Below are 27,055 nucleotides of genomic sequence, written 5' to 3'. Positions count from 1 at the left end.
TTCTGAGTCAGTGGTCTAACTAATGCCTGTAAATCTCTGCTTTGAGTTACAGAGTCTGCTTTACTGGAATAGTTTTTGTAATTAACTTTCAGAAATTAAAAAGAAGAGGATCCACATCTCAGTTATGCATAAGACAGCAAGTCTGGCAGAAGAAAAGCTCTGCTACCTCTGAGGATCACGTGTAGCCCATTGCATATGCACTGGTATACGCACAGTAGTTGCTGAAAGCCTAGTTTTGTGGGTAGCCTGTTTAAATAAGTGAGACATTTGAATATTTATTTAATACATCTAACTGGTCACGTAAATAAGATATAATTTGCTTTCTGTATGTACAGATGAATTTACTTTCATTATGAGTGCTGGCATGAAATAAAACAACATTGTATGGGCAGGAAGTGCAGTCTTTTCTTTTCTCCCCATCTGCTGAAGCATGAAGATATAAATCTAGGGTGTGTAAGCAGCTTACTACTGATTATGAAGATGTAACTTCATCAAACATCCTGGATAGTTCGATAGGGAACCTGTTCCATTCTGCATCAGACTAGTTTGTTGACATAAGTACCCTAAGTTTGCCATGGTAAGCTACCACTGATTTCAATCCAAAAGTCCAGATAATACTACATAAAGATACATTTTGGGATTTATTTTATAATAGTGAGTAAGGATCTAATATATTTAGTTCTAAAGACAAATGGAAATATGGGCTGAAAAAATTGACACAATTCAGTTCAGTAAGATCCTAAATGGAGTATGAGATTGTAGTCCCCTATTCTTTTAGGATTCTTTTGAATTTATAATTGTAGGCCAGGATTTTCATAAGAACCCACAGGAATTAGGCATCCAGCTATGTTCACGTTTTGCAATTAGGACACCTTCCTAATTTTTTCTTTTTCCTCTGCTTCAGCACAAGTGAAAAAATCAGTAAAGACTGCTGAACTCAGTCTGACCAGGCACAGAGGACAGTACTACCCCATACTATGCAAGTCCTTTCTGCAATTTCTAGACATCCTAGCATGCATGAATTTTATTCTAGCATTTCTTCTGTTGTTCAGCCATCCCAATTCTGTTTCCCAGATGCCTCTTGCTAAATTCCTCTCTGTGCAGCAGCTCTCTCATGATGAAGATTTTTTGTTCCATCAGCTACCTATGTTCTTGCATCAGTAGACTGAAGATGATCTGGGGACAAATGTTATCTGTACACCAAATGCTGGGCTGTGCACTATTTTTTAAAAGAACTTTAAACTTTTTGTCCATATTTAACCATGTTAAGGTAAGGCCTGTTGACCTTGAAAAGACAGTGAGAAATCTGCCCAAAGCAACTTATCTTACCTATCTTTGATGTCAAGCTAAAAAAGAAGGGGACACAAAATAGCTGGACTGTTTATTGAAGTATACGTTCATTCACACTTTTGAAATAATAACACCATAGAACTGCAAAAAGTCAACATTTGGGGGGGAAAAAAAGTGTTAAACATTAACTGGTGGGCCTAATAGGCCTGATTTAACATCTGTTTCCCTAATGTGTAGGGGCTCATTTCCCCATAGATATGAATGTGGCTGCAGGCCTTTATCTGTTGAACTTTTCTCCTCTACAAAGCTGTGCTAAGGCTATCTGACTGTGTGAAGTTACTGGTGTTTTCTGTGAGAAGGCAAAATCAGACTCTGCAGCAAATTCAGAAGTAGATGTCAATGTCTGAACCCATCTCTAACAAATACAGAATATAGTCCAGGGAAAGCTGACTTAATTAATGTTCCTTAAACGGGTGCCTAATGCTTGCCAGTGTCAGAGGTTTTCGTGGCATACACTCGGTATGACACTGTGATAACGCAGGACCCTTCAAAGTTATTAGTCTGTTCTTTTTGCAAGATTTTCTGCCCTGAATGGCACAGAGTGACTTCGTAGTACTGCGTCCCCCTACTCGAAATACTCCACATTTCCACCCATTTCAGAAATCAGCAATCTGTTGGTTTTATGTTTTCTTTTGCCAAGGATCAGCCTGGCATCACTTACAGTATTGAAAAACTTACAATAGTTACTTCTATGCCATATGCGTAACTGTAAGGCAAAATCAAATTCTATTTGTTCTAGGACCTTTTCTTTTGTGGAGGAGGTCTCGTGTTTTATTTGCAGTTATGTTATATTTCTTTATTAGGCTGAACTTTAACAAAATATATGTACGTATATGCATATACTCCTCCCAAAATGCAAATACCATTGGCCAGTTGCAAAGGAAGGAAAAGCATCCTCTGTTTACCTATTCATTTGCTAAAATCCCCCAAACTCCACCTTTCTGGATTATCTGAATCAATCTGGGACTGAAGCCAGAGTCACCTGCTATATAAGACTGAGGGAGCACAGGTGAACTACTTTTCCTGACCAACCTTACACTGGCACCCTTCTGCCAGACTCCACTGACGATGGAGTTTGGTAGGAGGATATGGTTACAAGAATGGGCTTTCCTTTTAGCGCTTTGCTATACCCATCAGATAGGTAAGGAGTTAACTCTTTTATTATTGCTTAGATCTAATAATATATTTTAAGTTACTAAACCCATTTTAATGTTTCACTTATCAAATGGTTGCACTTAGAATGTTTACCTATTAGAATGTATTAGAATGTGTCTTTGCTTTTTTTTTTTTTAATTTACATTAAATATTTGGTGTCTGTCTATTAACTGGACTGATTTGATTTCACGTTGCCTCAAGCCACTGAGTATAACCTCGCTTGATAAGTAGCCTTGAAAATCAAATCAAAAAGAACCATTATTCATGTCTTAAAGTACCAGTTGTTCAGTAGTACTTATGCCTTACAAAAGTATTTCATTTCGTTTGCATTTTATAGTAAGAATGATTACAAATGTTCTGATCTTTTCATGAAATTTAAAGCACTACATTTTCCAGTTGCTAGATCAGGTTACAGGTCAGTCTTTTCCAGTATTTTGTCACCTACCAGAACTTAATACCAGATTATTCTTGCCAATTCCTTTGCAAAAGAGACTAGAATGTATTCATGTGACAATGATTTTTGTAGTGAATACTGTGTATACTGGTACTACATTAGATATAATATTTAATATTTACGTAAAGTGTTGATCTTCACTATGAAAATCACTGGGAGGTTAATCTGTTGCATTGCAATCCATCATTTTGTGCATTTTTTTCTCTTGCTTGCTTTACATTAATTGAGGACAATCTTGGCAGATTTTGTTAATATTCAATCATGTTCAATTAATTGGACTATGCAAATAGAAATTACTTGCATGAATACAAACTTGCTAAGTCAGTCCCATAGGTGTACAGTGATCACTGCTCTGTCAGCTAACATTTTAAAATCTTCAGATTGCTTTTCAATTTATCTTGTGTATCACTTTCCAAACACTAACAAGTAAGTGCAAATACAATTTTAGGCTACTTTATGTTAGATGAAATAAGCACTAAAATACTGCTAAGTTGATTTAAGCACAAAAGTACAACAGTCACCTACAGTGTAATCTTACATTTAGAATTATGTAGTGTCAATCAAACATCCTCAGCCCTTCTTTCCCTTCTTTGTACAAGAAAATTATTTGTATTGTGCAATGCCAGCCCAATAAATTGCTTTGAAAAATGAATAGTGGTTAGACCAAATCCAGCAAAGACATCTTTCAAATCACACTAGGTGGAAAATATATTCAGATGTCCTCACTGAGTACAAAATATTGGCCTTATCCCATGCCATCTTCTCTAACATTTTGTGCCTAACTTCATGTTTACAGTCCAATTCCAACTTTTATAAGTTGTAATGAGAACTGTGTATATGGGGTGGCAGCTGGATAGTAGCTTGACAAGGTGCATCCACAAATATTCATAACTCTTTCCAAATAATCAAAGATCGAATTACCATGTATTGGTATTCTTGGAAGCAATAGGCACCTATTTTTATAAGGATCAACAGCATGGCATTGTGCAATTGCTAGATAAACTAGTGCAACTAGAATTTCCTTGGAAATAATACTTGCTTAGTAAAAAAAAAAAAACCCTAGCATTTCCTTGAGAAAAAACAGACTAAAATACATGTATATACTGTTTTGTTCTGTTACAAAAGTTCTCACACTTTTAAATAAACATTCACAGTATTTTAAAGAGCGTTGGCTCTTAGGTGAACTCGGGATGATTCTATGTCCACTGAAGCTCCTATGAATGTGTTGAATGAAAGCAAATTCTGTCGCATTATTAAGACTCACAGAGGCATTTGTTATATTTTCTCAACAATTGTAATGGTAGGAATGTATTTACCTAATGATATTATCTGTGATACTGAAAGACCAACAGAAAGCGGAAAAAGATTAAAGTTACTTCTTTTTACGTCACTAATGGTCATGTATAAATGAGAAAAGAACAAAAGCTTAGGGATGAAAGGAAATTTCTGCAGACACTGGAACAACTTCTAGAGATGGTGAAGCTTCCCAGAACACCCTTCCAAAATTAGGAATCCCTTGGGTTCCTCTTTGAGAGTGTGAGTTTGAATCCCTTCAGCTCTGAGATCAAGTACTCAGTTGGTTTACATGGTGTGCATTTCCAGTAAAAATCCTTCCTTGTTTGGTGTGGTGGTCTAATCTAGTTCTGAGTTTGTGGATCTATCTGTCTGTTGTATAAGGAGAAAGGAGACTTAGAACTAAATTACACTCTAAGAGGAAGGAGACTAGAACTAAATTTGCAGCTCTTCTTCAACTGGCAAGTACTTTAGGCACCAGAAGTTCTCATTCAAACATGAGTCATTTTCATCACCTAAGTCACCTGAGGATTTAGGCTTGGCATGTTGTAGGTTGGTATTAGTCAACATTTTCCAGGCATGGTTATTTCATTCTGGATGGATTCAGTCTTTCATAAAATAAAGTTGTAGCCATTTTTCTTAAATGGGAAATGCCTGATGTGTTTACCTATAAAAAACAGGCGCTTAGAGCATGAAACTTGGAGCACAGGATCAGGTGTTTTTCTAAGCAGGATAGTTGGGCCATGTGTAGAAAGCAGATCAAAACTTGTGAAGACAAAGTAGAGAGAAGGAGAATTCAGATGGAAGAGAATTGATATAGTTTAGCTACTAACTATTTAACTAGAGGTACAAAAATAATCAGTGAAGCAGAACACAGGAATAGGACAGTTTTGATGTAGCTGAGTGCTATAATCATTGGCCACATGTCCTGTTTTTTTTCCAGTCTGGGTCCTTTGATCCTATCAAAATGCTTTACTTAAAAAGTTGGTTTATACTGCATATTTGTATCCATTCCTCACATCTCCAGTAAATAATAAGAATGCCTAAAAACCTCTTTAGCAAATTCCTGGAAAATAATCATAGAATCATAGAACAGCTTGGGTTAAAAGTGATTGGTATAATCAAAGTTTTTAATTTCCTCCTTAGTCAGAGTAGATGTAACGAAAAGCCAGCTATGCTTTTGTACTAGGCTAATTTAGTATAGCTTAACCCTTTGTACTGGTTGTTGTGTCTGAAGAGCTCTGATACGCAGAACTGCAAATTTCTGCCTATGCTAACACAATTTGGAGTTTCATAAAAGGGTCAAAACTACAAGGTAGAAAATGGAAATCCTCACAGCTGAAAGCAATTTCTTATGATCGAATTATGAAATGTAATGTGGACTTTTAACCTGATTCACATCCTGTATAAATCAACGCCAGGTTTAACACTGTCATATTAACTGATCTTTTCTTTCTAGGTCAGTTTTAGATACAAGTTTTGGAATTGTTATACCAGGTTTGGTTTTCTTTCCTAATTTTTTTTCTTCTTTTACAGTTTCATCTGAGGTGAAAATCATCCAGCAAACATCAACAAATCCAGTAATAACACGTAAGTTAAGTAAATGAAATGTGTTCAATAAGTATTTAGTTTTAGAAGATGCAGATGAAGGAATTTAGTGCAAACAGGGAAATGCTCTGGTAAAAGAAGTCATGAAGTCATAAGAGGAGAAAGAGGCCAGTTAAGAAACGTAGCATACTGTTGACTGTTATCTTGTATGAAAGTGAACAACTAAATAATCCACTTGAACTTAACTACAACCATTTACAGGGATATATGTGATGAACAGCAGACAGATGATGAAGGCTGAATACATGGTGACTTGTGTTGTAATGGATAGATGGATGGAAATAACAAAGGGACAAGGGAAAACTATGAAAGAATAATGCCTTGGATAATTTGATTCACCGTATTAAGGCTAGGAATTTTAAGTCATTTTTTACAGCTAGTTTTAAATTTGCAGCTTCCAACCCTGCTCACAATGGCCGTGTATGCAGCACATGGGGCAACTTTCACTTCAAGACTTTTGATGGAGACATCTTCTACTACCCTGGGCTCTGTAATTACGTTTTTGCATCCCATTGCAACACTGCCTATGAAGAGTTTAACATCCAGATTAGGCGTACCCTGGTGGAAAATATTCCTACAATCCACCGCATCGCCATAAAACTTGAAGGTGTAGCTGTTGAGCTAACAAAGGATGTTGTCCTGATCAACAGCAACAGGTGAGTTTATTCGTACCACTTGTTTGGTAAATACAGATGTTTTGTTTTTTTTTCAAGTTGGCCAAGTACTTTCTTGTATACTGGGGAAAAATCAGCATTCTTCAATAAATCTGACAATTTTACCCTTAGAAATAATGAATAAGTTGCTATTAATTCAAGTCACGAAAAATCAATTGTTCCTTCAATGATTACCTCAAAAACAAAATTTCTGTGAAAAATCCTGAGGTTGGATTTGAATTTAAATCCACATTTAATGTACTGGACCATTTTATTTTTCAATTGCTTTTCTTTCCACACAGCTGCATTATATCCTTGTAAGATGCTGGAACACACAAGCCTTTTTTCTTTTTTCTCTTTACCAAACATCCAGATCAGAAAATATTTAGTATTAATTCTACTTTTCTGTAGAGTTCAACTGCCATACAGTCAAGCTGGAATTACTATAGAGAGAAGCAGCATTTATGTGAAAGTTGTCAGCAAAGCGGATATTGTATTTATGTGGAATCAGCGTGACAGTATCTTGGTAAGAACAGCTCTTGGACCTGTCTGCACCTTCAGATCAGCCATAAAGCTAATCTTTGATTAGGTTAATACTTGTTTAGGAGTTACTGTTGCCTTTCCATCTCATACTGTTGAGCAGTTTTTCCTTAAGAAAGATAGGTTTGCATCCAAGTAGCCCCAAAGAAAATAATGTGGATTTACTTCTGTTTGATAGCAGACTTCTGCTTAAAATAGGTTGAAAAACCACTTTCACTGTCATTAATATATTACCATCATTGCAAGTCTGACTTACCTCTTCTAATACAATTTTTGAGCAGAATTTCTCTCTCTTAGGACATCATTTTGCTGTGAATTTGATTTTCTTTCTGAACAATGGAGATAAAAAGGCTTTGCACTCTACAGATATTACAGTGAAAACCTGTGTCTACATCAATAGTTTGGAGTTTATGTTGTAAATCAAATCTAAGACAACTCTTCATTTTATCCCTCAAGTTTAAGTTAGATTTCTAAATAAAATTACATAGTTCAGATGAAAAACAGGGTCAGCAAGTACAAGTGTTTTTGATGATCCTGAATATATTTTACAATGTGTATACTAACTTCTGTCAGTGTATTGCCTATCATTTTAGTTAGAACTGCATGAGAAATATGCCAATCAGACCTGTGGTCTTTGTGGGGACTTCAACGGCATTCCAGTTTACAATGAGTTCTATTCAAACAGTAAGTTTTTTAAATATCAGAAATTGGTTTCTGGAGTCTTCAGCATGTATTCTACTTTCTTTCAGCACTAACATCATCATCATTCCTCTTTCCTGAGGAATGTTGAATGATATACTCAGAAACTATGATTCAATCATCTATGTTGAAAAACATAATAAAAAACATAAGCAGATCATGTATTTAATCTTAAAGGTGTTAGCCAGTTTCTCACTAATAACATAAATATTGAAATATATCCAGTAAAATGAAATGTATTTGTAATATCTAGTTAGTACATTTGTTGTTTCAGATCTGTCATAAAAATAATTCTAATAGTAACATACCAATTCTGATTTGAAAGACCTGAGAAATAGATCTTTTGTCTATATTAATAAGTCCATTAAACATGCTGTCAGAACTTTGAATATGTAATCCTATTCCAAAAATATATCCACATTTGCCTTTTGACATGCATAGTCTATGTATAATCCTCTCTTATTTTATCCATTCTCAATTTGAGTGTTCTCCTAAAACTTGTTTCTCCATTGAGAAACCTCAATGGAGAAGTCTCCATTGTACAAATCCCTATTTTAATTATTTTCTCTCTTCCCGACATGGACTCATTATCTTCTGAGAACAGTCTGGTCTTTTTTCCATTTAAATCTTACTTTGCGCTTAGATGTAGTAGGCTGAAAATTGTTTTCTAATGTTTTTCTTTTTCCTGATAGTGATGTCAGTGTTTATTTTGGAAGGGATGATGATAAAATGAAAAGATTCAAGGGAACTATCTGCCTTAGCTGACTTTGAAAAGAATTCTTGGCAAGAGAAAAAAATATTAAGAAGTTGCATTGACCAAAAAAAACCCACACAACTCTCATTATTAAATTTCTTTTGCACAGATATCAGAATGACAGCCTTACAGTTTGGGAATATGCAGAAAATGGATGGGCCAACAGAGTACTGTGAAGACCCAATTCCTTCTCCACCAGATAATTGCACAAATAACTTTGTAAGTATCTATTTGATCATTCTTTAATTTTTCTTTCACATTTTTTTGTATTGTTCTGCAGCTTCAGAGGAGTCAACAGGAAAAGACCTAGGGCAATACTAAGTAAAGAGGGATATGAAATTCTATTAAAGAATAATCTAGCAGAGAAACAATGCTAAAAATTTGCTCCTTTCTATTTTCTGAAAATTTTCTTGTTGTTTTTTTTTTCTCCCCAGGATGACATATGTCAGAAAACATTGACCAGCTTTGCATTTGCAGACTGTAATGGCCTAGTTAATGTTAGTGAGTACATTATGGCTTGCCAAGAAGACTTGTGCCGCTCTGAAGAGTTAAAAAACGCCTCATGTATCTGTGATACTATTGCTGAATACTCCCGGCAGTGTGCTCATGCTGGTGGGGAACCTTTGAACTGGAGAACCTCAAAACTGTGCCGTAAGTATTAGCGGAGATGCCTTTATTTTGTCCTGGGTAAATAAAAAGAAATGAGTTCTCAAATAATGCTGAGTATGCATTGAAAATTACAGGCATACTGGGGGGTTCTGATATACAAGCTCCAGCAAGAAGACTAAGGAAAACTTAAATGGATACACTTACTCAAGAGCTGAAGGGTCATTTAATGAATTGGGATAGTAAAGGAAACAAATACAAGGAGGAAGAAGGAGGATGATTTGGTTACTTATATTTCTGTTTCTCTCCTTTTTTTTATGGTGGCTATCATATTTTTTACCCTCGTTGATTTATTGATTGAGTCTTCACTGGTCTTAGGTTGGTGTAGTATTTAATCTCCTCTAGCTTGGTTTTGAGGAGTTTGTACCACTGTAATCTTCAGAGGTTTTCACTGAATTAAACACCTACACATTATTAGTGTAGCTGTTGATACTGTCACCAACATTTGTTTCAAATTAAAATCCACTGGGATACTATTTGCTCTTCCAATGATATCTGAAAAATCTGAATATACTGAAGCTTTAGAAATTTGATTTTTACGTTTCCCTAGCAATGCAGATATTCTTGAAAAGGCTACCTTTAACAGAAACCTTGCTAGCTTTGCAGAACCATTTTCTTGATGTGTCTAGAACTCTAGTCATTTTGGCACCAGTTTTTTTTTACACTGTCATGAAAAGCAAATCTCAACTGTAAAACATAGATCTGAATGAGTAAAGTTAAAGATTTTGAGAAGTGGGGATAGGTCTATGGCTTAGTGTGGTTTTAAATCTAGCTGAAAAAATGTAAATGAACATACTTATTTCCATATACAGTGAACTAGAAATACTTCAGACTGAAAAAAACTCTCCTTTTATTAACATTTCAGCCAAGACATGTCCTTACAACATGCAGTATTCGGAGTGCAGATCCCCCTGCACTGACACATGCACTAATCCTGAACGATCTCAGTTTTGTGAAGAGCACTGTATGGATGGTTGTTTCTGTCCCCAAGGCAAGTTCTAATATACTCACATTTCTGATCTCAAAATAAACAAGGCAGATTCCATGAGGCTTAAGGCCCTTATATTTGCATTTTTCACAGCTGCAAGTGATAAGTATTTATCATTTATCAACTGAGGAAAGACACTGGAATTAATTGCCAGCGCACATGCAATATTTAGAAAGCAGGAAAGCAGAAAAGCAAACAGATCAAAGCTAGTCTTTCAACAAGCCACCTGTACTAAAATAACTCCTTTTCAAAGCAGGTGGAATTTAAGAATAGAAAGGTTGAAGATCAGTAAATTGGCATAGTCCTACTGTGCTCGGTACATCTATGACAGTTCACAGCAGCTGCAAATCTGTCTTCGAGGCAATTTTTAGTAATGAACAAAAATGATTATTTTCCCATGTATGGAAAATGCCTATTTAATTGATTAAATTTTGTTGTTGTTGTTTTTAACTTAAGGAACTGTTTTTGATGACATAAACAATTCTGGCTGCATCTCCCGCCAGCAGTGCTCCTGTATTTACAATGGCAACACTTACGCTCCAGGAACTTCTTTCTCAGAGCACTGCCATTCCTGGTAACTCTTGCTATTTTCTTAACTCATTATTTCCTCTAATATATTTAATGGGTTTAATGATTTATTGTTTGCAATTACATCATCAGTAATTGATCTGTGTATTTAACCGACCGCTACAGTTCCAAAATAACCCCAACGAACATTCTTTGTTTTATTTAGCAACAGCCTTAGCTGTCTTTGCACTTGAGCTCAAAGTGATCAAAGTAAGGATTTACAGTGTTTAGATTTCTCACCAGTGAATTCAAGTGCTTCTTCTTTGTTTATTTTGTTCAAACGTTTGGACTTCTCTAAAGGGAATGAAGTTGCAGTAATTTACGTATTTGCAAATATTTATTTTCTCTGAAGAAAATAAGAGAAGCTACACAACCTCAGTTTCACAATTATTAATCCTGTACCTGTACAGTACCACATTAGCTTAGAAAACAAATATATTCTATCTACTCATCAGAAGTAGATGTGGAGTCACATTTCTCTTAGTTTCTTATACATTTTACAAGAAAACAGAAGAGATTTTAATTTGGCACTATGTTTTATGTTAGCTGCAGAAGACAAGCAATTACTCATCCAGCATCTGTTGCTACTGAGTTAACCTGTCCAAACAAAAGAATAGAAACAAATGAACAAAGTGAATGCATATCACAGTCGCTCCCTTTAAAGCTTTACTTCATATGTTCACAGTATTTGAGAAAGTCTTATACCTGGATTTCCTGTGTATTCAAACTATAGATTGGAAGGAAAAGCAGTACTAAACCAAATGTCATTGTAATTTCTGTAAGTCTGGACTGCTATTACTGATTTCAGCAAAGTTTGTCTTGTCTCTTACAGTACATGTAATGGAGGCAAATGGAATTGCGAAGATATGTCATGTCCAGGAATATGTTCTGTAGAGGGAGGCTCACACATTTCAACATATGATAAAAAGCATTATGATGTCTATGGAGACTGCACTTACGTCCTTTCTAAGGTGAGAATCAGATATTACTTGGTCATAAAGCCTTATGTGCTTGTGGAAAGGATAGGTGATCTCAATCAACATCTATGAAATTTAAGTCTTTTGACATCTGTATATTGAATTGCTTCAGTTAATCAGACACTTACTGGAATGTATTCTGCCATTCAAATGATTTAATTATCAGCTAAATATTAGGATGTCATGCAACAGTAAATGGTGGTTTCCAGGGAATTTCCAGTTCTGTCATACAATAAATGCTTAAGACTACTCTCTTTTTAAGGTATTGCTTAATGAACACTCTTCTACATGATTGTTCCAGCTGTCTTACTGGATTAAATAAGTTTACCCTGTTAACTGTATTTAATAGTATTTTTTTCTTGGAAGCTGAAATAAAGAAAAATCAGTTCAAGTCAACTGATACATTTCATTTAGGCTTTGAAGCATTATAAAAATGATTTAAAAGAAATAAAGAAGTAAAAAATTCATTATAATCAAAACATTTTGTTACAGTACTGTGTAAGTGCAGTGGTTTGACCTTTTTGATCTGATGCTTCTTTGCTTTCTTTTTCCCCATTTGCACAATGCAGTCTAAAAAAAAAGAAAATCACTCATTGTTACTATTTCCCTGAAAAGAGAGACTTTGACAGGGACAGCTTTTGTAATTAGCCTTTCATTGAATAACTGTTGGGATTTTTATTTATTTTCAGCACTGTGAAGATGAAAGGTTCACCATCCTGGTAGAACTACGCAAATGTGGCATGACAAACACTGAAACGTGTTTAAAGACAGTGACCCTCAGCTTGAATAAAGGACAAATGGTAAGAATGCAAAATAAGCATGAGAAAAAACTATTAATAACGTGGGGACCAAAGCATCTAGGCCTTTATCAGGTAGGGACCTGCATTTATTTCCACGTATGGGATAAGTACATGTTAGTTTTTTATCGAGTGAAAATAAACTAGTTTTGTTGTGAAAATGAAATAGTAGATTTGACTTTATGGAAATTCATTAAGAAAAAGCTGAAAAAGCTTTTTTTCTGCCAATTAGATGAAAACATATAAGCTTGTAATTTAGAAGCTACAAGTGCAACAGCAATGGGTGTAATTCATCATAAAGTTTTGTTCATAGAAACCAAGATGATAAAATTCACTAATCAGTTGGGAAAGACTCTTCAAAAACCATTTTTCCTTGGCAAGGAAAATTAGTGATGTGCACAAAGTGGAAAGAGGGAGAAGAGATGAGATCACAAAAATGACCCTTTTTAATTAATAGCTCTGTAAGTAATGTCACTGGAGTCATCACAAGAGTTATTATTCTTTGGGCTATATTAATCCTTCACATGATTACCTGTTGTTCCTCTTCCTTAACAGCTCATTGAGGTCAAAGCTGATGGTGGTGTGTTTGTGAACTCAATCTACACCCAGCTGCCAATCTCAGCAGGTATTTTTTCTCTAACATTCACCTCTAATGTCATAAATCAATGTTATAAAATAGAAGGCATTACTTTTAGAGCAGCCTTCGTATCATGATATGCTCTGTCCTTCATTTAACCTTCTCCAGAAAGCAATCATTCTATTCTTTCTTTTATAGCCAATGTCACCATCTTTAGACCTTCATCATTCTTCGTCATCATGCACACAAATGTTGGTATCCAGGTTGAAATCCAGTTCACACCCATCATGCAAATGTTTGTGCGATTGGACCCTATGTTCAAAGACCAAACCTGTGGTAAGTGAATGAAACTGAAGAACTTCTTGCTAAATGTCTTTTGTTGAGTACAAACAGTGTAAACATTTCACCGGTTTTCAACAGGTCTTTGTGGAAATTTCAATAATGTCCAAACTGATGACTTTAAGGCCATAAGTGGAGTAGTTGAAGGCACAGCAGCAGCATTTGCTAATACATGGAAAACTCAAGCTTCTTGCCCAGATATCCAGAACAGTTTTGAGAACCCTTGTGCACTCAGCATCGATAACGGTAAATGCTTCTTAACTATTTTTTTTTTTAAGAATTTTTTCTAGGTTATTTTTTTCTTATCGCTAAGAAAAATACAACTATTAGAAAGCAAATACAAGAGAATGAAGAATTGTATATTTGGTGAAAACGTACATCTGAAATCAGAATATTCACAATGAGAACATGAGGGCTATGTAATGAAGTAAAGGAAGAGTCCTGGAGGCATAACTGAAAGAAACTGTATGATCACTGAAAACAGAGAGAATGTGTAAGCTCACAGCTTGATATCAGAGGAGTGGATCACATGAGCATCTTTGGAAATTCTTTATTTGTGATCTTTGGCAACTCTATTTCATTGCACCTTTGATTTTAATAACCTTAGAGCACAAACTGAGTGAAAAGAGACAGAAGAGGAGAGATTTGATGTAATTTCAAAACTGGCTTCCCATGTTAGGGAAGTGGGTATATGGGACTAATGAAGTAAAAAAGTAACATGTATATTTGCACTGTTTGTTCTTTTTACAGAAAAATATGCTCAGCATTGGTGTGGACTACTAACTAACAAAGAAGGACCTTTTGCTGATTGTCATTATCTACTGAATCCCTCTACTTACCACACGGTATGTTGGTAGAACTGGTTTCTCTTCAGAAACAATAGAAGTAGGATCATTACAACTAGCTACCAGGAAAAAACTGTCCCAGGCATATCTCTAGTCTTATGCAATGTCTGCATTTTCATTTCTGTAATGCACTTCTTTCTTTCAGCATGTTGCTGTTTTTGTTGTAGCATCTTATCTTATTTCAGTTGTCAGTCTTGGTTTTGTCATTGCAAATGCAAAGGCAGCTATTTTCTCTTGGATGGATATATGGTAGGAGGTTAGCACAAAGGCGTTTTAAATAGTTATTTGAAAATTACATTTAACTGCCACCTCGCCAACCTCACATCTTATTATTAACTACTTGGCACAGAAAGCCCACTGGCTAATTATCATCATTCCACTATCAGTGTACTGTCAGTCTTCCTTCTCATTATAAATGACTCAGATGTTGATAGTCTTAGAAGTGTTGAGATTATATTTTTCTCACATTCCTAGAACTGCATGTTTGACACGTGTAACTGTCAAAACAGTGAGGGCTGTCTGTGCGCAGCCCTTTCTTCCTATGTGAGAGCTTGTGCTGCAAGAGGAATCCAAATAAATGGATGGAGGACGAATGTCTGTTGTGAGTACACTTCTCTATTTCCTTTCCTGTGTGTCCATCAATAAAAAGTGTTGGTGAAAAGAATTTAATATTGATTTCTAGACAAATATGGTAAGTGTCAAGGAAAGGATTTTGTTAAATGCACTCCTAGATGTAATTCCCTGCTGTTCCTTTAGATTCAATCCATTAAAAGCAAGAATAAATATAAATGGATGGCAGAGAGATTGCTGTTACAGACACTCCTCCACCTGTTTCTGCACAACTTTGAATTTAACTGTAGCTTTCTATATCACAGTGTCATAGAGATAAATATGACATATTAGAATAACAACATTAGTAATGCTAACCAGAAAACTAGAATAATGAAATAGCAGCACCAAATGGAAGTTTCTTTCCAAACTCTCATTTGAAGAAAATATATTCCTTATTGCAGATATGACTTGATTTAATCTACACGTACAGTAGGTTTCACTTCTAATTCTGGAAATATTCAGAAAAACATTGATGTGAAAGATAGAGCATAGGCAGAGGTGTATATTATTGTTCATCTGTTATTGCTACTACCTACTACTTCTTTCTTCCCAACAAAAATTACCATATGGAATTAACAAACTCATTCTTCCTTTTCACTCTCTCAAGCAAAGTACACCACCTCATGTCCCAAATCCCTAAGTTACAGCTATACCATCGATTCATGCCAACCCACATGTCGCTCACTTAGTGAGCCTGATGTCACATGCAAAATTAAGTTTGTCCCAGTTGATGGCTGCACCTGCATAAATGGAACCTACATGGATGAAAGTGGCAAATGTGTGCCTGCTAATGAATGCCCCTGTTACTATCGAGGATCTCCCATACCACTTGGAGAAGTTGTCCATGAAAATGGGCTTGTATGGTAAGGGAAGCTTTTGAAAAACGTTCAAGCAATAGTATATGCATTTCATTATCTAAATAAGCTTCATTTAAACTGTTCTCACCTTGCCCTGCGTAAGTTTCAATATAGTAATCTCATAAACATTTTTTTAAGCTTTTAAGAATAATATAAACATCCAGATTGATAGAGCAATTGCATATAGAAGTATTTGCTATTTAATTCAATGACTTTTCAAACACAAAACACACAACAGAAAAAGCAAAGAGAAATCTTAAGAGACAATAAGTAACAAGCAGAAATATATCAATCTCAAACTCTAATTTTTCCTGTTAAGCAACTGTATGAAAGTATAATTGGTAGCGGTGTTGAGAGAAACACTTCCCTGTGTCTTCAAAATAGTATTCAGGAATTCAATTAATTCCTTATAAAGTACCAAAACTTGAACAGAGGTAGCTCTCAGTCTCAATACTTGGTTAAAAGTTAATATTTTTTCCTCTCTTACAGCACTTGCATCCAGGGAAAACTGAATTGCATTGGAGAACCCAATCAAATTCCAGGTTAAAAAAAAAAGTCTTTCACTTGCACTTGTCTTTTTCTCTGTGCCAGGTTTTGGACAGAAATATTTGGTAGAATTGATAATTCTTAATGGATTTTTAAATAATAGAAGTATTTCTATACTATAAAAGGCAGAAGTAACCCTAGGTTCATGAGAAGATCTGTTCTAAAAGATTTTTTTCTGATATACTGTGGAAGGTTCTGGGAATTCAGTGCTCTGAAGTGAATCTACAATTGGATTCCTATTTAGCAGATGGGTAGGGACAGCAGTCCTTACTAACTGAAATGTACAAATTCCAAAAAATTTCTAGATGTTTTTTATTTCTACAGCTGTGTGATAAACCTCCTGCCATTTCTTACTTCTCTCACTTCTTTCCTTCCTCTAGTTTGTGAATCTCCCATGTTCTACTTAGACTGTAGAAATAACACAGCAGAAATAACTGGATCAGAGTGTCAAAAAAGCTGTCAGACTCTGGATATGCAGTGTGTAAGTATGTCTGCTGGATGAAATGGTACTTTCAAGTTTTGTCTGTCATATTTGTACTACAGTCGTCATTGATCTAACTCTTCTTCTCTGAAGCTACATCACAGATACTTTGTATGCTAAAATCCCAAAAACATGTTATGAAGTGCTAACAATAGGATCATCAGAATAAAATATAATGAAGTAACATCCAACTTTTGTAAGATCAGTGTCAAAGTTTCTTCAGCTACTTCTCAAATCACCCTCATTAGAGCTAACATTTTGTAACTGTTTCATCTGACTAAATGAAAAAGGTGACGGCTTTCTGACTTTCAGCACAGGATTTGAGTGAAAATTCATGACACAAAAATGGATCAAGTATAAAAGCATAAACCTGTGTGTATATAATATGAAGTATTTCTTTTTATGTCTAACACAGTGTTGTAACAGTTCAAGTCTTTCGAAGTAAGAGTAATTAGTAGTGAAAATATTTAGAGCTTTGCCATATATTTTACTTTCTTAAGAGAAAATTACTTGCTGTAGGCTGGCTAAGAGCAATCATTTCTTTCCATATGATAGTGCAGTTATGAATTTCTTGCACATCTAATTATGTCTCTCCATCTAAGTGCATGATAGCCATGTGTAATTTCATGAATAGGTACCATAAGAGATGCATCTGTTTTCAACGCATCTCACTCAAACTAAATTTACTTACTTTCTTGTTAAAGTCCATTCATTCAATCACAAGTCACCCATCACAAAGCATAGGGCTTCTTCAGCTAACACAGAGCAAGTCTTAAGATCCAGTATAGTTCACATTTCACAGACTTGAAGAAATGCTTTTAGGATTAAAATGCATCTAATGTTTAGCAGCTTTACATGCTAATAACTTCATCTTTGTTCTAGAGGTCTATAAGTACTTCAGAGTCTTCTCTTATTTAAGCTGGGCAGAAATAGAACATATAAAGACATTTTAAGTTGATCTAATCTTCATTTTTCTAGTGTGATTATTTTATTCTGAAATTGTATCTTCCTCTTGACCTTTTCAGTATAGCACACAGTGTGTATCTGGCTGTGTGTGCCCATCTGGGCTTGTGTTAGATGGGAAGGGTGGTTGTATTCCTGAAGAGGAATGTCCATGTATTCACAATGGAGCCATGTATCAACCCGGGGAAAAGATCAATGCTGACTGTAATACCTGGTAAGTATTTTCTGGAAAGCTGCATTCCTGGTTCCATCATTTGCCTTTAAAAAGATCTTAAGCTGTACAGTAACGAGGAGAGATTTAGACTGTGCATTTCATCAATTGATGGGTCTTTTAAGTTTTGACTCAGAAAGATGAGCAATTTTACTTTTCTTGCAGGCAGACAGCTGAGGCACAAACTGGGAGAAAACCTTTGGGAGGATGGTGTCCATTACATTTTACCCTTTTCTGCAGTTCATGCATTTGGAATAGCAGAACAGAACTTTGCTTTAATACTTCACATAGGAAATATAAAAGACTGTTTTAACTTCAGAATCAATATAACATTTACCAAGAATGAGATGCCAAACAAATGCTGAGTTTTTGGGATAGGTCTGCATAAGACAGTGAGTTACTTTATTACTAAAACATTTAATTCTCATTCCTAGTGTGTGCAAGGATAGGATGTGGGAATGCACCAAAAAACAATGCTTGGGTACATGTGCTGTTTACGGAGATGGACATTATACCACCTTTGATGACCAAAGGTTCAGCTTCAGTGGAAACTGTGAATACACACTAGTCCAGGTACTGTTACTTAACAAAACTACATTGTAATATAATATTGATCTTATCTGCGACAATAATATGTTTTTTAATTTTATTACTCAGAACCACTGTGGGAAGAGTGACACAGCGAATGGGACCTTCCAGGTTATCACTGAAAATATTCCCTGCGGCAGCACTGGGACAACTTGCTCAAAATCTATCAAAGTTTTCTTAGAGGTACGTACGTATTGCATTACAGACCAGGGGTTTTTTGTTCAGTATCTGTGTAAAGCTTGGGAGAAGTCAGGGTATCCATTGCTGCAAGGAAGTTTGGAGAAAATATTTTAAAAAGCAAATCAACTTGTAAATTAAGCTTAAGCCAGAATCAGATGAAGTATTTGGTACAGCTTCCCAGCTTTCTGCCTATTCCAGCCTTACAAAGCCGTTTATACTTAACCTTGGACAAACTACAGCTCTAGAGGAAAATTGCCTGTAGCAAAAATTTGGCTGATCACATCAGAAGATACTCTTTCTCTGTGCACTGTAGTTTCTCCATGACTACCATGACATCATTTTTTAATCTAAAATCTGCTCCATTTAAAACACATTTTTACCAGAATTCCATGAACCTGAGATTTGAACCACACTGCATTCAGATGATGTATTTAAACGAACTGGTTTTAGTACTCTTAAAAGTGGAGAAAAAAGTGTTTAATAGCACAGCTGTAGCTATTAGGTTCATTTCTAATCACTTTTTCCTCCTGTTTCAGCACTATGAACTGATACTCAGTGAGGAGCGTGTCAGTGTGATAAAGAGAGGACGAGGTGGTGAAGTACCATTCACAGTCCGTTATATAGGTATGTACACAGTGATTGATACCACCAGCGGACTGATCCTCATGTGGGACAAGAAAACCAGCATCTTCATCAAGCTGAGCCCTGAATTTAAGGTGTGGAACTAGTAGTTTAAGTCTAGATTTGGAGTGGGTGTTAATTTTTTATCTGACTAAAACAATCTCCCGAACAGGTGATTTCTCTAGCATTCCTGTAGGACGTCATATGTCATTTTCTATTCCTCTGGTACCTTAGGAAGACATGTAAACATGCAGCCGCCCTTTAGAGTGCTCAAGGCAGTGTTCAGTTTCTATTTGGCCTGACAGAACTTGAGTTGGTAAACTGCTACTATGGGCTGGACTAGTTAAAATTACTCTGTGAATCTTGGTAAAGCTTATCAGACTTAACTAAGATTACATAGCTGCATGTGTAGAAATCAATTCAGTAGTCCTGATCTTGAAAAATCATCCATTATTTCCAGTACACATTCACACATAAATCCAAATTATTGTACTCCAAGAACAAGGAAATAAAATAATAAGTAAAATGTTACGTATTTTTCAAGTATATATATATGAACAAGTGATAAAAAAAGTATGGACAGAGTATGATCCTTGAATCCACAGAGAAAGCTTAGCATCTGTTATAGCCTATCACCATTTCACATATCGAAATTTGGAATGAGGTATTTCTGGAAATGCAAGGAAAATGTCATTTATTTTTCCATCTGTCAGCAGTCATTGCAGTAGACTCAATGAGTAGGTTACACGGGTGTACTGGCAGTACTTATGACAGCTTTGTGAGAATGTCTTTTGTATGAACATCTATTGTATAAAACAAAGCATAAATGAAAAGCATTGTAGTATTGTCAACTAGCTGAGTCCTCATTTCCCCTGTTAAATATTAAGAGGAGGTACCTCAAAGTTGATACATCCTCAAAAATGGATAAAATGATCAAGACAGTTGTACTGTTCAGATTTAAAAGAAGGAAAGTCAGTAGCTGTTTGTAGCCTTGGTGGTCATGTTCTGTTGCTGAGGAAACAGATGGCTGCTTTTCCAGAATATCTAAACTTAAAATGTATCTTCAGTGGGAATCTTTGGGAAAGTTAGAACAGAATGGCACTCTAAGAGCTGAATTTCATGTATTCTTTCAGTTTCAGATCTTTGTTTTCTCACAACCATCATTATTTTTCTTTTCCTTTTGCAGGGTCAGATCTGTGGCCTCTGTGGAAATTATGATGGCAATGGCATCAACGACTTCACTACAAGGAGTCTGTCTGTAGTGGAGAATGTCCTAGAGTTCGGAAACAGCTGGAAAGTATCCTCCACATGTCCTGATGCTAACTTTGTAAAGGACCCGTGCTCTACCAACCCTTATCGAAAGTCCTGGTCAGAGAAGCAGTGTAGCATCATCAACAGCAATGTCTTTGCTGCCTGTCACTCACAGGTATCACCTGGGCAGGAGTTTACTCTGTGAAGACTAGGCCTCAGTGTTACTGAATCTAAAATGAAGTCTATCTTCATACACTTTGCCATATATATTTAATTCGTTACAAAGCATGTTTCACTTTGAAATGTGTAACTTCAGTCTAAATCTTGCACAGTCGAACAGATCTATAGCCCCCTATAAGAAATAGTAGGCTAACTAGATCATAGAAAATGATACTAACTTATTGGGAAAGAACACTAATTTCAGAATTAGTATATATTTTCATATGGTGTAATTTGGAAAAAATATACCATGTAATAAACACAAATTCAATGAAATAACATTTTGGGGTAGTAATGAGGCAGCATTAACTGCCTGTACACACCAACAATGCAGGATAATTTTGCGCTGCTCCTATTACCTTAGTTCTTTCCACTAGTAGAGATCTTCAGGTTATGTCTGCCTAGTACAGCTTGGGAAAACGAAACTAATCTTTCACTGGGACACATGTCTAGATGTCTAAAACTCTGTCAATATGTGATTTGGATGTATTATGTGGCATTACGTCTGGTGTCTTAACAGTGTATATAAAAATAACAAAAGAAATAACTGATATAGGCCTTCCTTCTGAGATCCTAATTTTAAGAAAATTAGTCTAGCAAAGTTGAGAAAACTTAGAAGGCAGAATGTATAGTATAATATTTATTTTTTATGACAGGTTGAACCAGCAAAATATTATCAAGCATGTGTGACAGATGCTTGTGCCTGTGACTCAGGAGGAGACTGTGATTGCTTTTGTACAGCAGTAGCTGCCTATGCTCAAGCATGTAATGAAGTTGGTGTCTGTATAGCCTGGAGAACCCCATCAATTTGTCGTGAGTTTTATTTTTTATACACTTCTTCTGAAAGTGTAGTAGAATATACAGCAATTCCTTGCTGATGTCTTTGAACACATATTCTGTGTTTGTACATGCATTATAATTGCACTGTGTACTTTCCACAGGGTTTTGATGGTCACACATTTCACCTATTCATTCAGTTTTCAAGGCTGTTCAAGGCAGCATGGTAGGAATCTGAACAGACATGGCTCAAAAGAGTTTTGGATTTTTTTTCTGAACATGTTCAAATTTATGTTTCACTTTAGCACTGTTCTGTGATTACTATAATCAACAAGGAGAATGTGAATGGCACTATAAGCCTTGTGGAGCCTCCTGTATGAAGACCTGTAAGAACCCAAGTGGGAAATGCCTCCATAACTTGCCAGGTTTAGAAGGTAAAAAGAGCTTGCAAGTACCCTTAAGTGGATACATTTGCTTATAGTCTTTTGAATAGTCTTTAATGGAACCTGTTTTCTCCATCAGCTGCTTTCTCATCATTTAATTCTCTTCAACATCATTGCATCAGCATGAATGAAGATAAAGCACACATAAAAACATCTGTGGCTAACTCCTCTGCTAACATTCGTACTCTGCATTACTTCATGCAATTACTGGAAAAAAATTAATAGTAAAAATTGTTGCTGTTAAAAACACAACCTGCAAACACACCTTGCACAAACAAAACTTTTCCTGATTTTCTCTGTTCACATTTTTTCAACCTTGTATATGCCCTTTTCCTTGCTTCAGGCTGCTACCCCAACTGCCCACCAGACAAGCCATATTTTCATGAGGATCAGATGAAGTGTGTCAGTCTCTGTGACTGTTATGATAATGAAGATGGAAAGATATATATGCGGGAAAAATGTCAATTATGGTAAGGCTTAACACGCCAATCTAATTGTGTACAAGGAAAACTGACTAAACCAACAATGGGAAATTGCATGTTCCTGTTTCATGACACAATGAGTTTTATGCTGCCTGGCCTTCCCACCCAATACCAGCTTTCTTACTATTTAGTACTATTAGGGTCTATTACACTTTTTGTTCTGTTGAATTTTATCATAATTATGTTGTAAATCCTAAGCACAGTGATACAACGAAAACAGTAAGTACTTTGAGACTAAGCTTCCTCTATTTTCCATTGCTATGGCGGGAAAAAATATCATTCCAGAAGTATATATATATACTAAGGGGTCTACTTCCAAGGATTTTATGCATTCTTAAAGTATGCTTGTAGTACTTAGACTCTCCCTTCTTAACATTGTTTTTTTTTTTAAGTTATAAAAACTAAGTGCAAGGAAAATTATACATGGCTCTCCTAAAGACTTGCACTTGTAACTTTGCATAATCTTTATTTTCACTTTATGTATAAGTTTGGGTTTAATGTAAAAAAAAGGCGTAGAAAAAAACAAAAAAAAAGATCAACATAAACTGGGTGCTCAAGGAGTAAACACATATGAATTGATGTTAAAAGAATGAAAGGGGTAAGGAGTGGATCTTCCATGATGCAGTCAGTTCTGACGATGATCCACACTACAAGGAAGAAAAAATTAAGACTTGCTTTTATTCAGGCTGTATGTTGATAGCTCTGCAGTGTGAAAAGGGCCTTAGTAATGTGGAACGAGCAATTGTTATTTAGCTGGAATTCAGGCAACATGCCCATCTGAATGCTATTATATAACTAAGTTGTCATTCACAATTATCTATTTCTGTTTTTTTGATGCTAGAATCTGGCAGAAAGATGATAGCAGTACAGTTAACTTATAATAAAATAAGTGTATTTTATGCTTTTTATTTTAGCGAGTGCACATCAGAAGGTTTACAGTGCAAGTTTGATGATAAAGGTAAGAGCCAAGAAACACTATTAAAAAAATTAGATACAGAATACTATCTTTTCATAGGTGACCGACAATAATCTTATCAATTACAGCATGTAACTGCATATATGAAAACAACACCTATAAATATAACGAACTCATCTACAACACCACAGATGGAAGTGGATGGTGTTTCCGTGCAACATGTGATGTCAACGGAACAATAAACAGAAATATATTTGAATGTGGAATCACAAGTACCCCGTTTACATTTTCTACCAGTCAACCTACAACAGGTATGCATGAATACTCTTCAAAATAACTGAAAAATCTCTAGAAGGGATTGAAAATTGCCTGAAGGGGATGAGCCATCAGCACATACTTTTGTTGACTTCTGAAGCAACCAACTCAATTGGCAGCTTCAGATGCTTAAAAAAAAATAATATATATATATAATATATATATAGAAAATACAGCATTTCTCACAAAGTCAGTCTCCACTACTTTACTGTGGTTTCTTTTCCCCAGTGGAAAAATATAAAACTTACTTGTCTTTGCTCTTTTCAGAATCTCACTTCCCTGCAAATAAAAAACAGGAATTCTAGACCAACACAAAAGACAATTACTGACATTTTATAAACTACTCACCACATTAGCATAAACAGAAGATAAAATAATTTTAAGGGAATGCTCAAATTATTTTAAACCATTTTTTGGAATCTTACCAATCTGATCATTGTTAATAGCCCGAACATCTACATTATTCCAGCTGTCAAATCATTATACTGACCATGTAATTGAGAGAAATTGAGAAGTATTTCAGCACAATTAGAGAATACTACTGCAAGAACTGTACAATCAAATTTAAGTCTTCTATTAAGTGGTTGTAACATTCATGTGAAGAAATGGGTATATGCTTCATACGCTCATTTTCATAACATACTGAACAGAAATCTCATTAAAATAAGAAATATTAATATGTATTCCATAATATGTTATATAAATAAACTAAATATTACCTATTTATATAATAAATTTAGAAATGAATACCATAATATGATACTAAAATAATAAGGAAACTCTTACTTTTGAGAAATATTTTAAAACTAGTGTAGTTATGTAGCTATGCAATAGTAAGTGGATAGTGGAAATGAGAATAACAATGAGAAAAGGAATACAGAGATGAGATGAGCTATTGTTAAAAGTGAAAATCAAGACATTCGAAGCAAGTTCATTAAAATACTATATTAACATACAAATATTATGTATAGCAATAAATGCATGGAAGGTGAATAATTTTTTTATTACATTTTCCTTAGTAGTAGAAAACAAAACTTATATTTTTTCCTCTGAAATACAGAAATGGCGACCACAACAGCAGTAAAAACTGTATGCGTGAAGTATGTATGTGAGTGGTCAGAATGGTATAATGGAACAGAGCTTGAAAATGAAGAGGAAACATTTCAAAATATCACAGAAAAAAGCACTTGTAATGAAGTAAGCAGCATTGAATGCAGAGTACATGAAAACTCACCTAGGACAATAAAGGATCGTAACCAAAAGATACAATGCAATAAAACCACTGAATTGAAATGCAATAACAAAGACGAAGAAGATAAGAAATGCTATAACTACCAAATCAGAGTATTATGCTGTAATTACAAATCATGTTCAGAAATAACAACTACAACACCAAGACAAACACAACAAACTACATCCATAACTACTGAAACAACAACAATTCCAGTACAAACAAAGATTAAACCAACAACGACACAAAAAGGAACCAAACCACAAGAAAAAGAAATAACGACAATATCAACTCCTACCAGCGGTGCCAGTACCACTAAGATGTCAGTCCATCCAACCACCATCGCAACAACTTCAGGGACTACAACACCTACCTCCAGTGCCAGCACAACCAAGACCACACTGCCATCAACAGAAGGTACGACCACCATGTCATCCACAAGTGCAGGGACCACCACACCTACCTCCAGTGCCAGCACAACCAAGACCACTCCTCTTACGACAGGGAGCACAACTACCATCACATCTCCCACCACTATCACCACCTCCCCTCCCCCAAGCACCTGCCAGCCACGTTGTGCCTGGACACGGTGGTTTGATGTGGATTCCCCAAGCTCTGGTAGCCAGGGTGGAGACTTTGAGACGTATGCAAATATCCGTGCCGCTGGTTATGACCTGTGCTCCCAGCCACAGGACATCAGGTGCCGTGCTGAAAACTACCCTGACAGGAGCCTGGAGAGCTTGGACCAGAAACTGAAGTGCAGCCTCGATGTGGGGCTTGAGTGCAGAAACGAGGATCAGAACAGCAAGTATCCCATGTGCTTCAACTACCAGGTCAGTGTGCTGTGCTGTGACCACCAACACTGCTTGACAACATCACCAACTCCGGGCACCACGACAAGCACCTCAACTGGAACCACATCTTCTGAGACCACCAGCACAAGCACCACAGGAGTCACCACGACCACCAGCCCTCCGCCAACTGGCCCAACCACAGTCACGGCTGAAAGTACAACCAAGACTGTTCCGCCTACACCAGAAGGTACGACCACCATGTCATCCACAAGTGCAGAGACCACCATACCTGCCTCCAGTGCCAGCACCACCAAGACCTCACCCCCTCCAACCAAAGGTACGACCACCATGTCATCCACAAGTGCAGGGACCACCACACCTACCTCCAGTGCCAGCACAACCAAGACCACTCCTCTTACGACAGGGAGCACAACTACCATCACCATCACCACCTCTCCCACCATTACTATCACCACCTCCCCTCCCCCAAGCACCTGCCAGCCACGCTGTGCCTGGACACGGTGGTTTGATGTGGATTTCCCAAGCTCTGGTAGCCAGGGTGGAGACTTTGAGACGTATGCAAATATCCGTGCCGCTGGTTATGACCTGTGCTCCCAGCCACAGGACATCAGGTGCCGTGCTGAAAACTACCCTGACAGGAGCCTGGAGAGCTTGGACCAGAAACTGAAGTGCAGCCTCGATGTGGGGCTTGAGTGCAGAAACGAGGATCAGAACAGCAAGTATCCCATGTGCTTCAACTACCAGGTCAGTGTGCTGTGCTGTGACCACCAACACTGCTTGACAACATCACCAACTCCGGGCACCACGACAAGCACCTCAACTGGAACCACATCTTCTGAGACCACCAGCACAAGCACCACAGGAGTCACCACGACCACCAGCCCTCCGCCAACTGGCCCAACCACAGTCACAGCTGAAAGTACAACCAGGACTGTTCCGCGTACACCAGAAGGTACGACCATGTCATCCACAAGTGCAGGGACCACCACACCTACCTCCAGTGCCAGCACCACCAAGACATCACCTCCTCCAACAAAAAGTACGAAAACCATTGCATCCACGAGTGCCAGGACCACCGTACCTACCAGCACTGCCAGCACCACCAAGATCACTCCTCCTATAGTAGTGAGCACGACCACCATTGTCACCACCACACCCTCAGTGTCCAGCTCCCCACCAGTACAGTCACCACCTTGTCCTCAACTAGCGCCATTTCAGCAACTTCTCCCACTGAACAAACCCATCCTACCGCAAAACCCACTACTTTCTCTTCTGTTCCCACATC

At 36.6% G+C, this 27,055-nt stretch overlaps 2 protein-coding genes across 2 annotated transcripts in view; both read left to right on the top strand.

Annotated features, from left to right (window-relative positions):
* Positions 1-2,388: 2,388 nt before the first annotated feature.
* Positions 2,389-10,174, top strand: MUC (mucin protein). The gene is made up of 8 exons (XM_031553374.1): positions 2,389-2,491; positions 5,789-5,842; positions 6,255-6,516; positions 6,925-7,039; positions 7,647-7,737; positions 8,616-8,725; positions 8,941-9,157; positions 10,038-10,174. Exons 1-8 carry the CDS (start codon positions 2,419-2,421, stop codon positions 10,172-10,174), a joined length of 1,059 nt encoding a protein of 352 aa, XP_031409234.1. The 5' UTR covers positions 2,389-2,418.
* Positions 10,175-10,623: 449 nt separating this feature from the next.
* MUC5B (mucin 5B, oligomeric mucus/gel-forming) overlaps positions 10,624-27,055 on the top strand; it is a 30,499-nt gene continuing 14,067 nt past the window's right edge. Inside the window, exons 1-22 of the mRNA XM_031553460.1 lie at positions 10,624-10,734; positions 11,560-11,698; positions 12,394-12,504; positions 13,057-13,126; positions 13,277-13,414; positions 13,499-13,663; positions 14,168-14,262; positions 14,737-14,863; positions 15,482-15,737; positions 16,221-16,273; positions 16,658-16,758; positions 17,784-17,935; positions 18,367-18,505; positions 18,590-18,703; positions 19,237-19,416; positions 20,508-20,747; positions 21,448-21,604; positions 21,874-22,002; positions 22,355-22,481; positions 23,408-23,451; positions 23,538-23,720; positions 24,785-26,086. Of these exons, the coding sequence (XP_031409320.1) occupies positions 11,594-11,698; positions 12,394-12,504; positions 13,057-13,126; positions 13,277-13,414; positions 13,499-13,663; positions 14,168-14,262; positions 14,737-14,863; positions 15,482-15,737; positions 16,221-16,273; positions 16,658-16,758; positions 17,784-17,935; positions 18,367-18,505; positions 18,590-18,703; positions 19,237-19,416; positions 20,508-20,747; positions 21,448-21,604; positions 21,874-22,002; positions 22,355-22,481; positions 23,408-23,451; positions 23,538-23,720; positions 24,785-26,086 (3,988 nt within the window). The 5' untranslated portion in view covers positions 10,624-10,734; positions 11,560-11,593. The remainder of the gene's footprint in view (positions 10,735-11,559; positions 11,699-12,393; positions 12,505-13,056; positions 13,127-13,276; positions 13,415-13,498; positions 13,664-14,167; positions 14,263-14,736; positions 14,864-15,481; positions 15,738-16,220; positions 16,274-16,657; positions 16,759-17,783; positions 17,936-18,366; positions 18,506-18,589; positions 18,704-19,236; positions 19,417-20,507; positions 20,748-21,447; positions 21,605-21,873; positions 22,003-22,354; positions 22,482-23,407; positions 23,452-23,537; positions 23,721-24,784; positions 26,087-27,055) is intronic.

Source organism: Meleagris gallopavo, chromosome 5, assembly GCF_000146605.3.
Source record: "Meleagris gallopavo isolate NT-WF06-2002-E0010 breed Aviagen turkey brand Nicholas breeding stock chromosome 5, Turkey_5.1, whole genome shotgun sequence".
Classification (NCBI taxonomy): domain Eukaryota; kingdom Metazoa; phylum Chordata; class Aves; order Galliformes; family Phasianidae; genus Meleagris; species Meleagris gallopavo.
This window is presented reverse-complemented; position numbering and strand designations above follow the sequence as displayed.

Excerpts from the sequence above, each read along its gene's own strand:
- MUC (XM_031553374.1), top strand. The coding sequence starts at position 2,419 with ATGGAGTTTGGTAGGAGGATATGGTTACAAGAATGGGCTTTCCTTTTA. Across the intron at positions 5,843-6,254 it reads AACAAATCCAGTAATAACAC|CTTCCAACCCTGCTCACAAT; the intron begins GTAAGTTAAGTA and ends TTAAATTTGCAG. Across the intron at positions 6,517-6,924 it reads GTCCTGATCAACAGCAACAG|AGTTCAACTGCCATACAGTC; the intron begins GTGAGTTTATTC and ends ACTTTTCTGTAG.